The 16,551-nt window shown below is 48.4% G+C and overlaps 1 protein-coding gene across 9 annotated transcripts in view; it reads right to left on the bottom strand.

Moving 5' to 3' along the window:
* Positions 1-16,551, bottom strand: part of GAS7 (growth arrest specific 7) — a 200,827-nt gene that overhangs the window by 66,059 nt on the left and 118,217 nt on the right. For 6 of the 9 annotated variants that reach the window (XM_074970637.1, XM_074970644.1, XM_074970639.1 and 3 more), the window contains exon 3: positions 7,121-7,198. The exons of the other annotated variants lie outside the window; for them this stretch is intronic. In XM_074970637.1, coding sequence (XP_074826738.1) covers positions 7,121-7,198 — 78 coding nt within the window. The remainder of the gene's footprint in view (positions 1-7,120; positions 7,199-16,551) is intronic. 9 annotated transcript variants of the gene reach the window in all.

Here is a 16,551-nt window from a genome sequence, read left to right as displayed (position 1 = left end):
GGACACACGGGGAAGCAGACTGTCCCTGCCCCAAAGTGATTGCAATCTGAATAGACCAGACAGACAAACGGAAAGAGACAACATCCTAGCCAGAAAACATACACACCACACCTCAAGAATCTCCGCCTTGGTTAGCTGTGTTTCCCCACCTTTGTGTGCACTCTCCACCCCTCGCCCCCGCCATGCAGCACAGCCCATGTGCCAGGCTCTTGCCCAGCACTCCAGACTCAGTCCAAGAGAGCAAAAGCCAGACAGATTAGATGTCTACAGGCCCATGCCCCAGCTGCTTCACCCTCTCCCCAGAGGGAGGGCGCTTCTGGGGACCCACATGGCTAGGCCCTGCCCCTGACCTTGTGGGGCAGTCTCCAAATTCAGGAGATTGCCTTCCCTACTTGAGCTGTGGGGCAGCCCCAAATCTCAATTTTTCACCAATCTGGGGTAAAAAACAGCCTGTGACCCGAGGGCAGATTGCACTGTGCTGACAGACAGGCGCACATGAGTTTAAGTCTCACCTCTGTCACTCACTGCTGTTACTATTTCTGCACATCCCTCCACACTGGGTAAGGTTTCATGTCCCCCCATCTGGGGCAAGTATTATACTCATTTTGCAGATAAGGTCACTTCTGGGAAAGTTGGGAGCAGAACCCAAATATGGTAGAGCCAAGTCACAGCATTCAGCCATGCTTCCTTTCAGAAAGTGCCCCGAGTCTGTGCTGTCAGGGACAACTGTGCTAAACAGCAGCCACGTGCTGCTCCCAGAGCTAGGCACAGAGCCCAGGAATCCTGATAGCCAGCATTCTACTGCCGTCTAGCAAATAGCTGGGTAATGTTTGTCACACACGCCTCTAAAAGCTGGTCCATGCAAAGAACAGCCTGGACACGTTATGAGTTTCTCCTTCAGCTCAAGTGGGCAAGGTCTATGGAATGGCTATGAAGGTCCTCTTGGGTTCAGACCACGATGAAGTCCCCTATCAGAAATATCTGTATGTAATTAAAGGGTATCACAGTGGAGACAGAATTAAAGTAACATTATATTGGCATTTCCTAACTTCTGAGTACTTGACTTTACAACCTTACCCTTCATTGTACATAAAGGGGGTTCTATGGATTCTATCTTCCTAGGGATCGACGTTTTCTTAAGAAAGCACTGACTGGGGACTGGCTGCCGAAGGGTGCTGCTAATGCACTATATACCTTTCACTGGTAGGGCACCAGCCTGCATCCAACCCAACTCAGCAGGGATTTAACACTGTCCCAATCTACTGGGTCTTTGGAGATTTGTGGGGGTGGGGGGGGTCTCAGCTCCAGTTCTCACGTCACAAACTCCCCAGTGCTCTTTGCATTAATGGGCCAACTCAGCAGAGAGGCCAACAACTGCCTGGGCCTTTGGAACTGAGCTGCCCTGGGGCCCCAGATGAAGCCCCTCAGAGCTGGGCTGAGACATGCTGGCAGTGGGCAGGGGAAGCTCCTGCTGCTTTGTAGCTAAAGAGAGGGCTCCATACACCAGGGCTGCCGCCTGATGTCTTCACCAGCACTAGATTTACACACCACATTTCTAAAACTGCAATGGATTATTATATGCATATTATTTGCAAATATGCAAATCAGCTGATTAAATAATTTGTATACAATTTTTGCACAATACCTAAGAGTTCCTAATGTTTTTTTAATTAAAAGCTGGCAACCTGACCTGAAGTCCCATTGCCAGCGGCTTCCTACTCCCCAGTGGGAGTGGGATCCTCATGGCCCATCCCTGCTGTGGTGACAGATCCCAATATTTTGATGCAAAAACAATTATTAATAAAATTATTCTAATTCTGAGTTATTACAAACTTGCCTGTGCCTTTACTGTTTTTAGGAGATACAATTATTTTCATATACATGACACTTGGAGCATATGGATAGCTCACATGCTCATGCGTTTGGTTGCTTATTTAATACAAGTGAAATGAAATGTTTGAGCTAATTGCAACAACCCCTAGGAAATCTCCACTTTCACCTTCTTAGCCATAAAACCATATTTACTATCTCTAGCTGTGTTTACACAAACTCTAGGAAGCAATTTTATAACTTCTGTTTTGGTTTAACATTCTATATAATTTTCTTTAGACTATAATTTGAAAGAGGTACTTACGTGATAGTTATTGGATTTGTGCCTTTCACAGGAATCTTTAATTGCAAATTGTAAATGTCCTATAAATAGAGCCCTGCAAATCTACGGGTATCCACTTTATATCTGTGGAAATCCACAGACCATTTCTGCAGATAGTAACGCGGATGCGGATACAAATTTTGTATCCGCGCAGGGCTCTGACAGTAAGAGCCAGACGGGCAGCTGTGAGGAACTGCAGCACGGATCCTCCACCTGCCCTGGGCGGTGGAGCAGGGGGCAGGGACATGGGCTGGGGCTGCTCGGCCTCCGAGCTACTCCCCTCCTCATCCCCGCCCAGAGCTGGGTCCAGGAGAGCCACTCTGGCAGCTGTGGCAGCCTGGGTCTCTCCATATGCCCTGGGTGGGAGGGCTAGGGGGCAGGGATATTTGGCAGGGGGCTGGGGGGCAGGGACACTGGGCATGGGGGGCTGGGACATTTGGCGAGGCACTGCTTGGGCCCCCCACCCAGGACAGGTGGAGGGTCCCCCGCAGCTCCCCACAGCTTACACCGCGGCTCTCCCTGACTGGGCTCCGGTGGGGGAGTGGGGGAATGCCTCGGAGCCTCAGCCTGGCGCCCAGTGTAGAACCCTGCAAATCTGCGGATGCCAATATCCGCAGATAATTTTTGCGGTTGGCGGATCGAATGCGGATACACATTTGTATAGGGCTCTACCTATAAATGGTAGGCTGCAAATCTAGGAACAATTGGTCAAAAGACAGACAACTAACAAAGAGAGTCTTCTCTGAGAATAAGACACCTCTCCTTGTGAAAAACACAAGGCTGGCATACACGTGTACTTTATCTCAAAAAAAACCAAGTTTGTAAGATATATATATATAGATATAGATTATAAAGAGATCTGGTTTATTCAGGATATTACAAAGACGAGTGATGCTTAAGATGTGCTACCAGAGTCATAAACCAAGTCATAAAAGCACCCTATTCACCCTTCCTCTTTGCAAAGAGAAAAACCTTTAGTTTTAAACCCTCACAAAGAATTCTAGAAATATCCTCACTGAAACTGATTTCTTTTATACATTTTCTAAAGCCTTCATTCTTCAAACTTTAAGAACATTTATGGTTGAGAAATGTTTTACAGAAGACTGATTACTTCTAACTCATGTTTTCTCTTCAAGGTGAACCTTTGAATTGTCTTTCAAATGCTTAAGATGATATAAGCTTTGTTTGAGATGTTCATTTACAAATATTTTATATCTAAATTCAATCACTCCATACAATAACTGCCCGATATCACTGTTATATGAATAGTGAGATGTTTTTTGTACAAATAGGGAATCAAATGACCTTGCTAGAACTGAGAACTAATATAAGAAGCTGCTTGAGTATAAAATTATTTATATTCATTGGGAAATTAATTAGTTATCTGGCAGGGCTTAAGCACTCCTTATCAAATTCAGGAAGACAAGAACTTCTCCAAGGACAGTTAAGAAGACAGTATTTTATTTGATCACCATTTACGTTTAAAGACTCTTCTTAAGAACAATTTGTTTTAAAAAAATATGTTAAGGGCTGAAATATAGGAAATAGCAATGTTTGTATTCATTTGAAACAGAATTTAAACTCCTATTAAAACCTGATGGAACTAATGAGATATCTCAGAAAATGGACTGAATAAAAGCTAAAACTCTAACTTTAAAGATGTTCTGAGACATCAAAGACAAAAGCAATGCAATCAGAAGAGTTACGGCCCTGCTGCACATGCATACCTGAGAATGGAAGATCAGCCCATGAAGGTGCTGAGCCAATGAAAGGTGACAGTGGCTGATACTTGAGTCCAGCCAAGCCCTTCCACCTCCAGTCAGATCATGGAAAGAGAGGAGTATAATTCCTCTGAAGTGAGAGACTCCCTCTCTGATTATGGTTTTATGCTGTTACACACAACTACACTTTCTTGTGCTCTTATGTTCATTCTCACACAAACTCAGCCTGTTAACGTATTCTCACCAAACCTCCAAGTCAACACCTCAAGAAGCAAACAAAGAGTAGCAAGACAACCAAGAAGAACAAAGAAGCTACAACACAGCACCAAGAAGTAACTTTCAGTCCAGCACGGCTTTTGCACATGGTGATATCTCAGAAACCTGGGCACTATTGGTGAAGTGGAGTTTGCAAAAGCACTGCCAAGGGTTTAGATTTAAATTGTTCTTGCAATAGTTCCAATGGGATATGGAAATATTATGGTAATTTAAGGTACTAACATCTTCTCCTGTTAAACGTCAGATTGTTCAGACCACATACCCTGGGAGAGAAGACAGCAGCTAACCTTGGTAAACAGAGAGCCTCAGAGGGATTTAATTGAAATGTAAAGTTCTTAATATTTATTAATTTGCCTGCCTCCACACTGCTCCTTGAATTGGTTCTTTTATTAACTTTGTCCAGTTTCATAGGACTTAGTTCAGGTCACTCACCTCTGCCTATTTATCGACTGTTTAGATTATCCATGATAAACCAAGAAGGATTCACTGAGCCTTAGACAAAATCCTTGTGCCCATCTCTGAATCAGGACTCATTGCTGAGTTGGGGAATAATGCACTCTGGTCCTAACTTACACAGAGGAGAGCATCCCACAGACAAGACCCACTCTTCAAGGTGTAAGACAGCTCTCTGAGAGAGACACAAGAGGAATGTATAACTGAAGAAACCATTGTTTTCTGATTGTGTGTGTTCTGTCTGGGTTGATGTTTGTTTACCTTTTTCTTTCTTTCCTTTCCTTAGTTACAGGAGTTTGGCAATTAATCCTTGGGAGTATATTGTTTGTCTTTCATCACGCAGTGCCTCCCTTAAGGCCTGCGAAGAACCCCATTTGACTACAGTAGAGGGCATCACATCCTTGAATGAGCATTGAGATATCCAATCAGATTTGGCCCCAACCATTTCTTGTTTATCTGCACTCTGTATTTTTAGTATTTTAGGAGATAAAAATACGTGGTGCTCAAGACCTTACAACAACCCATCTTCCCCCACCCCCATCACCCCACTGGAATTCGGCTGCTGGCTGCTTTCTAACCACCCCTCTCGGGAGTAGAACGCTTGTGGTCAGTCCCTGCCCCAAAGCTGGATCCCCAGTTACTCCTCTCCCTCCGCTCTCTCTCCCAGTCATGGGCTGCACTCCCTGAAGAGTGAACCCTGGTATAAGGTAGCAGAGGTGCGAGGGCTGAGCCCCTCCCCTGAGTATAGGAGACAAATTGAGTCACCTAGATTCCCACAAAGAATGCAGGGTTTGAAACCTTTGCAAACTAGCCCTGCTTGCTCTAAGCCGAAGGGTGGGTGGGTCTGGGTGGGAGGTATGGCTCTAGGAGAATCCGGGATCCCCTGCCTGTGCTGGTGAGTACCAGGGAAGCCTCCCCTCCCTTCCGCTGATGAGACTGCAACCAGCTAGCAAGCAGCTGGTCAGGTCAGCATGGGCTGCAGACAGTGCAGTGCTGACAGCTCTGGGGCTTACGGCCAAGGTGCCAGGAAATGGGCACTGAAAGTGAGGCCCTCTGAACTAAATGAGTCCATTCTGGTGGCTGGCTGAGTGGGGCTCCACTGAGTGTGTTTCATAGAATCATAGAAGAGTAGGGTTGGAAGAGACCTCGGAGGTCATCTAGTCCAACCCCCTGCCCAAAGCAGGACCAACCCCAACTAAATCATCCCAACCAGGGCTTTGTCAAGCCAGGCCTTAAAAACCTCTAAGGATGAAGATTCCACCACCTCCCAAGGTAACCCATTCCAGTGCTTCACCACCCTCCTAGTGAAATAGTTTTTTCCTAATATCCAACCTAGACCTCCCCCACTGCAACGTGAGACCATTGCTCCTTGTTCTGTCATCTGCCACCACTGAGACTAGCCTAGCTCCATCCTCTTGGGAACCCCCTTCAGGTAGTGGAAGGCTGCTATCAAATCCCCCCTCACTCTTCTTTTCTGCAGACTAAATAAGCCCAGTTCCCTCAGCCTCTCCTTATAAATCATGTGACCCAGCCCCCTAATCATTTTTGTTGCCCTTCACTGGACTCTCTTCAGTTTGTCCACATCCTTTCTGTATTGGTGAGCCCAAAACTGGACGCAATACTCTAGGTATGGCCTCACCAGTGCCGAATAGAGGGGAATAATCACTTCCCTTGATCTGCTGGTAATGCTCCTACTAATGCAGCCCAATATGCCGTTAGCCTTCTTGGCAGCAACGGCACACTGCTGACTCATATCCAGCTTCTCATCCACTGTATCCCCAGGTCCTTTTCTGCAGAACAGAGGCCTTGTCACCAGGAGATGGGCTGTTGCGCAGCGGTGTTCGCTGAGCCATGAGCCTGTCCCGGGCTTTGCCAACAGGGCACATACCTTCGCTCTCAAGCTGCTATACGGCTCCTTGGCGGGCTGGCATGTTATCTGAGCTGGGCTAAGGCCTTTCCCCCATGCAGGTGTAAGGTCAACAGACCTCGGTTTGTGGCGGCTGGGATCAAACCTGGGCCCTCTGGAACTTAATGTGTGAACCTCTACTGCATGAGCCATAAGACACATGTCTCTTAGCCGTGGCTGAAGCAGGTTCATCAATCCCTAGCTGGTCTAGGTGCCACTAAAGGAAGACAGAGCGCCACACCCAGCAGGCCTGGATTACCCCGGGTGTGTACTGTGTGGGGATTGTACCTATCCAGCCTCCTTCCTGCACCCCTTGTGGGCTCCGCTCCTTCCCCCTGTGGGGGTCTGCCCTGCACCTGGGGCAGCAGCTGCAGCTGAGCTGGTTCTCTGCAGGGGACAGAGCCACATCAGCTATAGCTCAGGGCTGGGAAGGCGCTCATGGTGAGAGGGGCACCAGCCACTGCCCTGGAGCCCGCCAGTCATGCTTGAGCTGGGAAGGGCCTGTCAGGCCAGAGCATGGGAGACGCTGAGCTCCTTTCTCAGCCGGAAATGCCTCCCCCTCCCAGCTGCTTAGGCAAACCTCCAGGGCAGGCCCAGCTGAGGGAACAGTACCTGCAGGCACAGCACTCTTCTGGCTCCCGGGGCTCCTGGGGGTCCCAGGCACGCTGCTCGGCCGTTCCCACGTGGTTTCTGTTCAAAGAGAACAGCACAGTGAGTGCATTGGGGCCCTACGAGCATGGCACAGTGCCACGTGCCACAGTCACAGAATGAATGGGTCACCCACCGCCCTGCCTCAGCCCCACACTGCCAGCTCCTGGCCAGTGCAGTGCCACCCACTGCCCGATGCTTCCCCCCACCCTCCCACAGAGATCCCACCCCACCTTCCATCTGTGCAGCTCTCCTCACCGGCTAACCTGCCTCCCCCATCCTGCCCACTTCATTAGCCATTTTTCCCTTCATCACAGGGTGTGCCAGCTACTACGGAGCAGCGAGAAAGACCACGTTTGCATAAAAACAAGCCGTGGCTAATGTGCTGCTCTCACCAAAGTGCGCCTGGCTTTAGCAAAGTATTCAATTAGCCTCCACAGACTTCTTTTCCTCACCTGCAGGTTACAGCGATCTCAGCCCAAGAAGCCCCGGACATGCTCAACTGAGACGTAACGACATTGAGTTGGTATGCAACAGAATGTAGTAAGAAGAGCATGGAATGGATTTATATCTAAAATTCTCTGGAAATTTTGTTTAGTGACATTTTTTACTCCATTTGTGTGCTTAAACAGCGACATCTAGCGACTTTTCAGGATTTGTCTGGCGACTTCCTGCTATGTGGAGTTGGCAACACGGAATTACTGTACGGAGAGGAGCCCTAGCCAGGGTCTCTGTCCTGCCCCTCTCTGACAGTGATTGCAAGGAGCCAGGACTGTGACTGGTGGCTGTGGCTTCACGGCAGCCATGGTCCCTTGTTTCATGAGTGTTTGCTAGGTGAGGGGCTTGATTGTGGGATTCAGCAAACTCTGACTGCTGAGGGTCCGTGCAGGAGGAGCCTGGGGAGACGGCAGCAAAACTCCAGGCAGGGGATGTGGCTGTGGCACAAAGGCCTTTTAGCAGCAGCTCCCTCCTAGGATGGTGGGTCACATGAACAATACAGTGAGGCTGTGCAGCCATTGTGGGGGGTGGAATCCCCAAGCCCAGGAGCCCCTCCAGGCTGCATGGGTTTAGGTGCGGAAATGGCCCAAGAGAAGCAGCGGCTGCCACCCAGAGTCAGAGGTCAGGAGTGCGTTTCTGGTACAACTGTACTGCTATATTGTACTGACCAAGTACTACTGGTGTGGACACAGACTGGCTGGCAAAGCTGTGCTCTGCACCGGGGTACTTGACTCCAGCCCCCCTGCGTGAAATAAGCTGTATGGATCAGTGTTGTCTGTCGAACAGCATCTACACTTGTGGCTTTTGCTGGCACAGCTCTATCGGTTACAAATCACACCCCTGACCATCCAACCCCCCCCACTCCCTGTCCCCTGACTGCCCCCCGGCCCCTATCCACCCCTCCCAACAGGCCCCTCGGGACTCCCACGCCCTATCCAACCCCCCTGTTCCCCGACCCCTGACTGCCCCAGAACCTCTGCCCCATCCAAGCGCTCCCTGTCCCCTGACTGCCCCCCAGGACCTCCTACCCAACCCCCCCCTCCACTGCCGTGCATGCCACCACCGCCCCCTTACTATGCCGCTCAGAGCGGCAGGAGCTCACACCCCCGAAGCCTACTCGTGGCCCCCCAGGGGGCCCCAGACCCCTGGTTAAAAACCACTGGGCTATAACATTATCCATTTGGCAAATCTCATTTGGTAGATTTCAGCTTTAAAATCTAACTGGCAATTCTGGCAAATTCATAAAATTAAATCTCTTTCACACTGACAGATATAAGTGCACAGCTTCAGCTTGGGAGGTCTGGCTGGGAAAGTGCCCAGAATAACCTGCAGGGAATGCCATTCACCCATCTAGGTTTGGAACAAACCTGTCTAGATCTGAGCCAGTGGCTTCAGGGAGAGTAAATCTCACAAACCAGATGATAAGGTCACGCTCCTACCCCGTCCTTTCTGGTGCCCACAATTCAAGAAGGATGCTGATAAATTGGAGCGGACTCAAAGAAGATGGGAATGATTAGAAGATTAGAAAACCTGCCTTAGAGACATAGATTTAAGGAATTCAATGAATTTAGCTTAACAAAGAGAAGGTTAAGGGGTGATTTTATTACAGTCTGTAAGTATCTACATGGGGAACAAATAGTTACTAATGGGCTTTTCAATCTAGCAGAGAAAGGTCTAAATGAGCAAATGGCTGGAAGTTGAATATAGAAATAAGGCACACATTTTTAACAGGGACTGGAGCCATTTGCCAAGGGTTGTGCTGCAGTCTCCATCACTGGCAATTCTGGATGCTTTTTAAAAGAGCTGCTCTAGGGGGTTTTGGAGCAGTCTCATGGCCTGTGCTGTGCAGGCAGGCAGGCTAGATGATCACAATGGTCCCTTCTGGCCTTAAAATGTATGAATTTCCCAGCAGGCCCTGCTCTGCCAATAGTATTCCCTTCCCTTCCCTCTTCACTTGTCCACTGGAGGACACCCCCCCCATGCCCACTGACTCTCCCACTGATGAGGAAGGCATCAGGCTTGGGGCAGAGACAGGGATACTTATTCTCTGTGGTACAGTCTCTGCAAGTCTCTTACCATGACTGTATTGAGATTTCTTTCTTTCTGTAGCACGGTCTTGCTCAGCTTTGCCTTATGTGAGCTGAATGCCTCACTTGTGCCCCATGGACTGGGAAGGGGCAATGTGAGACTCTCAAAGGCTCATCACTTGATCAAATTCATTTCTCCAGGACGAGCAAAGGCACTTTTCCTTACTGAAGGCTATTTCTGTGGCAAATTTCACCTTTCTCCCCTAAGCTCTTTTTGTCAGAGAGCTATTTTAAAAAATGTTCTGATCAGTTTTGATATTCATGGTCTGGTTTTTCCTACTCTCCTCACGCTCCCCAACAGCTCAAACACTTGTGTTCAAATTTTCAATAAATACATAAAATGCACCTTGGGCCAGAGACCCAGCATATATGGTGGCTGCCCTCTTGACTTATCCACTGGGGATAGAACCAGGATCTTCAGAGTTAACAAGCAACACCTCTTACAACTTGAGTTAAACTGCCAAGCCTCTGTAGCAGCTCATATCCTCTGTGCTTAGCATATAATGGGACCTGTAGCGCCCTCACCAGCAGGTTACACACAGAAAATATCAGTTCAAAGATGAAAGTTTCCAAAGGTTATGAGTGACAGAAACACTGGGTTTAGAACTGGAATGTTCTTACCAACTCAGCCACAATGCATTCAAGCCAGTGCCCCATGAGAAGAAAGACATCAGTTTGTGTTTACTGAGATAAAGAAATCAGTGTTGAAATCAGTGCCTAAACCCCCTACTGGAGATTTTACTAGCAATGAAGGTAAAATGCAGCCTAATGGAACACAAGGAACAAAGACTGGATGTCTTTCTCTCTAGAAGACGTGCTCTAAGGCAACCAGAAGTTATGGCGTGTGTTATGCAGAAGGTCAGACTAGATGAGGACAGCATTCTCTTCCAGCCTTAAATCTATAACTTCTGCGTAACTTTAACCTGGTATTGCTCTAGCGAAGACACAAAGTAGCATGAAGTAAACTAAACAAACAAAACCAGTCACTCAGAAGACTCCCTCCTCCCCCTTGCATGACAATAGTAAAATAAGCAAAATACAGTAACAAGGAAAAATACCTTCTGGTTTGAGTAAGGGATTTCTGCCTCTGTTGAACTGAGGTAGTTGTGAAATAGTGTGTAGCAGAAACAAACAAAATCCTATATACTAAAAGAAAAAGAAAGAAAGAAAGAAAGAAAGAAAGAAAGAAAGAAAGAAAGAAAGAAAGAAAGAAAGAAAGAAAGAAAGAAAGAAAGAAAGAAAGAAAGATTCCTATTCCCTTCAGGGAATTACTGAAGTGACCAAGAAAATATTTTTAAACCTTGTTTGCCTTACTTGCTTAGAGAAAAAAAGTCAACTGAACAACCCTCAGTTCACACATGAGCAAATGAAGTATGCAACTTCAGACTAGTTAAATAGCAATTGGCTCCCAGCAAAAATACACTGTCAAAATGCCATCTACTGGAAGCTATTAAAGACTACAAGACAATATTATAAGTGAGCAGAAATAGTCTCGGAGACTGGGGTCTGGAAGTGTCTGCCTAGGAAAAAGAAGATTTTTATTTCACATTTGCACACAAGCTTATTGTTAGATAGCAAAAGTGAATGTCATATTACAGCTAATACCTGCATTCATTTGCATGCACGAAATGTAGATGAGTTTTGACACCAGTGTTTGCAAAATCTGAGCACTATTTAAAAGATGAGAAATGTTCTTTGCTATTAAGAATGTCCAAAATTACCTGAGATGTATGATAATCCACCAGGATATACAACCAGCATATAATCTCTAGGGTGAAATCTTCACGTTTTTGTCACCAAACGGTAATTTAGAAGATGGAGGACAAGTCTTTAAATCTATAACACAATACAGCCGAACTGTGCTTTTCAACCTTTTTTTCATTTGCGGATCCCTAAAAATTTTTGAATGGAGATGCAGACCCCCTTGGAAATCTTAGATATAGTCTACAGACCCCAGGGGTCCGCAGACCACAGGTTGAAAACCACTGTTTTATGGTCATGACAACCTTTCACAGACCCCTTAGACATAGTCTATGGACCTACAGACCACAGGTTGAAAATCACTGCAGTTGACAAATATCTGTCTTCTGAAAACACCATCCACAACATGCTAATTATACAGTCTAGCTAGTGAACTGAAGTAACACATAATAGCTTCCTGCACATCCATTGAACGATTAAGAAGAGCACTGAAGACAGAAATGACTCCTGAAACTATGGCAACATGGCAGACATTTGGAAATGACAGCCAGGGACTGGAAAGTTGCCTGTGCAGACTGCAATTGTGCAGCAAGAGGGAAATTACTAGAAAAGCCAAGTCACACACCGCTAACAAATCGGAAGAGGCTAGCTACAGAGGTGGCCAACCGTTTCCTTCTGAAGCACGGGATTCTGAAAAAGAGGATACCCATGGCATTTCGAGGAGAAAAGTTCACTCTGCATCTGTCTGATGCAGTAAGAAGCCAAATCACATGCCAGGCCATCACAAACTTGGAGATTCCAGAACTTCATACTAGCCGAAAAACACTGCTACAGTAAAGTTCCCAGTGCAGACTAGGTCTGATCAAAGTACAGCAGATGAAGTTAGGAGTGTGCTTAAGTTCCAAAAGCAGCTGTTGTGCAATTAGCAGATGTAACATGCTAGCCGGTAGCAGCAGTAGGCTATATTTCCTCTACACACACCAGCCATAAAAGGGAGATATTACACACGTGCCTGGGAAAACTCATGCCAGATGTCTGAGGTTCACCGGAACTGAAATCCCCACACAAGCTGTCACTTTGTAGGTGACACGAGTGGTGAGTAGGGACTGACTGAAAGATTTTTAATACCAAAGGAGAGGCTTCTATCAGCTGAGCTGTAAGAGTATTGCATTAACTAACAGCAGTAATAGGCTCTGATGCTCTCTTTGGACCAGCCACTGAAGGTACAAGGCTAGCCTGACAGCATGGAGATTCTGGTCAGTCAAAGGGAGCTGGAGAACATGACTTCCAGCTCTAGATCAAGAGCAAGCTACTACCTCCAAAAGCATCCTTTGCTGAGATGGGAGAAGCCATGCTGTACAGAGAACTGTGCGCCAAGGTACCCAGGTGGGCAAAAGGTAACAAATGCTTAGCTGGGCTGCTTACGGAAAACTGCTTATGAAATAAGGAGCCAAGGAGACTGGCACAAACTGGGTGTGTTATGCTGGGGCATCAAGGCTCCTGGGGAGGGCACAGATCGCTAGAGCCACACAGCAAAATGGCTCTAAGAACTGAAGGGGCCATCACTGGAATCACCACAGTGTTTTGAAGGATAATTTTAAGGGGCACAAGCTACCCTGCCACCTTTTAGGCACTGCTTTTCTCAGGGTTACTTGGCAGCTTGTTTAAGCTGGTGGACAGAAAAGGAAGGGCAAACAAATATCACCATCATGGCTGCCATCTTCTCTGGGGACCCCAAGATCTATCACCACACCACCAAACCTTCCCAGATGAGGGGAGAGAACCAGTTCCATATCTGGTTTGGCTGAACCCTGAGTGACATGTGGGATGTGGAGTTGAGGTACAAGCAATTCCCCCTTCCCAAATGGTCTGTTTCTCCTTTCCCAACTGATTGCTCCTCTTTTCTCTATGGATAGTCTGACTTAGTCAACCAGAACAAACCCACTGCAATGCTGCCGTAATGGAAAGGCAGGCTAGCCACCATTCAGGATCTCTGCACTACTTGGAGCCCTTCCGCAGCCCCCGTCCCCACGAGAATGCAGGCCACCCTGAGAGGAGGGGAGCCTCTATCCCAGAAACAGTGACTCTGAAAAGGAGTTGGATATCATGGGGATAATTAGCTGAATAACAGCTCCCAGTGTGAGGCTGTGGCCAAAAGGGCTAATGTGAGCCTGGGATGCATAAACAGGGGGATCTCCAGTAGGAGCAGAGAGGTTATTTTACCTCAGTATTTGGCACTGGTGTGATCACTGCTGGAATCCTGTGTCCTGCTCTGGTGGCCACAGTTTAAGGATGCTGATAAATTGGAGGGGGGTCAGAGAAGAGCCATGGAAATTATATAGGATATGACAAGGATTAAAAAACATCCATGATAGTGATCAACTCCAGGAGCTCAGTGTATTTAGATTAACAAAGAGAAGGCTAAGGGGTGACTTGATCATGTCTATAAGTATCTACATGGGGAACAGAAATTTGACAATAGATGGCTCTTCAATGCACCCCTTTGAAGGGGATGAAACCCACCATCCACACAGGGAGCCCTAGAGCTTCTTCCTACAGTGCGTGGTATTGCATCCGGGTGGCACAGGCCTCTCCTGCACTTCTGCCCATGACCATGCTGCTGGCAGCGTGTGGGAATTACGCATCTTCACAGGCTGTTAATTTGTCAGGAGATTTCTTCCTTTGCCTTCAATGTTACTTTGTATCTCTCCAATTTTGCAGCCAGGGATGCTGCTGCCTGCCCACAAGTGCCCCTGGTGAGAGCTGTGCACCCAGGACAGCTCAAACAGCCCATCATTGTAAAGGTGTTTTCTTGGCAGGGAAAGTGCTGGTTCTGAAACTGTCTGGCTTTAGGAAGGGCACGTCTTGCTTAGACCCCAGGAAACAAAGTGCTGTTTATGTTTTTCTCATCCTGTTTCCCCTTCCCCTTCTCACTACAGGCCCCTTGGTTGCAGTGAATTGAAGAAGGGGAGCAGGGGAAAAGCAGCTGTGGAGAGATGGATAGAAGGGGGCAGGTTGGTTACAGGGAAATTACCTGAAGCCTGCACTGAGATTGGTTTAAATCATAGTCAGCCCCTCCCCTCGGAGGGAGTGGGGTGATTTCCTCCTATGCTATTAACCAGACTGGCCCTAGAGAGGTCTGGGCTTTTGTAGGAGGAGGAGGTCCCTGCTGTTAATCAATAGGAACCATGAACTCCAGAGGTCAGGGCCAGTTCTAAGGCCAGTGTAGCACACACTGACTCCTGGAGTGGAGTGGGTATTCTCCCTGCTCAGCTGGGGCCATGTCAGTCCCAGTGACTTGCTGCGCTGAGCTGCCCCATAGCTGTGGTAACATCCATGGAGCCCAGCCAGACTGTCCCCTTTCAACCTTCTCAGGGCTTTTCACTGTTGCCAGTGGAATTCCTAGTGCTGCCTGTTATTAAGGCTGCCCAACTCTTCCCATTATAATACTCTGTTTTCAGTTGCTTATAACTTTGTCAAACATTTAACCATTTGGGCTGTAATTTTCCATGCTGGGAGCCTACCTCAGGCTGGAATGTTTTGGAAAATTCCAGCCCAAATGGTTCATCTGTTTCCGAGAATAAGCCTAGGGTGCTACAGAAGAAAGGCCCATGACTGTCTCAGTAGCTGGAGAAACAAGAAGGGCAGAGTACAGTGCCCAGGAGAGCAGTGCTCTGCTGCACAGGAATAAAGACTGGACCTGTAGCATCAGGAGGGGGCTATGGGGTGGTGTTTCTATGTCTGACAAAAATGTGCACAGGACCTGGCCAGAACAGGAGGAGCAGCCTAAAGTCCTGGTCTCTCAGGGACAGTGGAGGTTCACTGGAAAGAGAATGACTGCTTGTGTACACACCTTTCAGGGTTGTCTGAAGGTTTGTGTCCCAGTGCTCAATGGTGCAGGCCATAGGAATCCCTCCGATGCTACAGTTTAATAGTCTACTTTGCCATGATGCACATACGTGGACCTTAATTAGGGTCAAGGCAACATGCAAAAGGAGTTCCCAGGTTCTAGTAGAGATACAGCTGTCTAGCACATGGTAAAGACATGACATAACTTCCTACTCAAGCAGATCTACAGAAAGTAGGAGGCACCATCTAACTCGGCATTTCTCAAGTGCAGCCACACCGGGGGCTTTTTGTGTGGCCACAGCCTCCTGGGTTGGGGAGAGGGGCAAAGCAGTGGCCCCTCCCCCAGGGCTCTCAACAGGGCCCTGTCCCCCTCTGGAGCCACAAACGCTGAAGGAGTAGGCAGGCAGTGGGGCTTGGGCTTCAGACCTGGGGTGGCAGGCGGCAGGCTCCAGCCACGTGGCGGTGGGCTCCAACCCCTGACCAGGGGCTTTGAGCCCTCACCCCGGCCCTGGCCCCAGGCTCACCCACCCCCCAACCTCGGCAGTGGGCTCTGACCCCCGAGCCGTGGAGCCATGCGATCCCCCAGCAGTGTGGCAGTGACAGCCGGCCCCAAGCTCACCTCCCCTCCTCATCACGCCTGACCCCCAGCTGCCTCCCTACCCACCTGTGTTTCCTCTAAGCTGCATGGTCACATTAATGCCCAGGAGTGATTCAAGTGCAGCGCACTTGACTAGCAGAGCCGCGCACATCTGGCAGCTTGTGTTCAGGTGCCCCCTCCCCGCTGCTTTGCAGCCACGGTACTCCTGCAGCTGCTCCCAGGACCCACTTGCTGGCTGTGCAGAGTGGGAAGAGGAGGAGGGAGGTGCTGATGCCAGGGTGTTCCCCTGCCCCTGTACCCCATCTCCACGGACCAGGGCAGAGGGGACAGGGCTCAGGACTCAGAGCAGGAGAGAACTGCTGTGGGCTGAGGTCTGAAGGAGCCTTCTGGATGGTGAGTGAGTGCCTTAAAGAGACAGCACACGGTCTCTTAGAGACTTCCCCAGCAGACAGCTCACACTGTCTCTGTCTCTGTCTCTCTCACACACACACACATACACACACACACAATCTCTCCCACTCCTCCCTGCCCTGCCCATGTACCCATCTCCACAGAGAGGGATGGGGGGACAGGACTCAGGAGCAGGAAAGCTTTCAATGAGTGCCTTAAAGAGACAGGGCACAGAGTCTCTCAGAAACTTCCCAGCAGCCAGCACACACACT

Source organism: Natator depressus, chromosome 14 (assembly GCF_965152275.1).
Source record: "Natator depressus isolate rNatDep1 chromosome 14, rNatDep2.hap1, whole genome shotgun sequence".
NCBI classification, from domain to species: Eukaryota; Metazoa; Chordata; order Testudines; family Cheloniidae; genus Natator; species Natator depressus.
The sequence above is the reverse complement of the archived record's forward strand: the minus strand, read 5'-3'. Positions and strand labels throughout refer to the sequence as shown.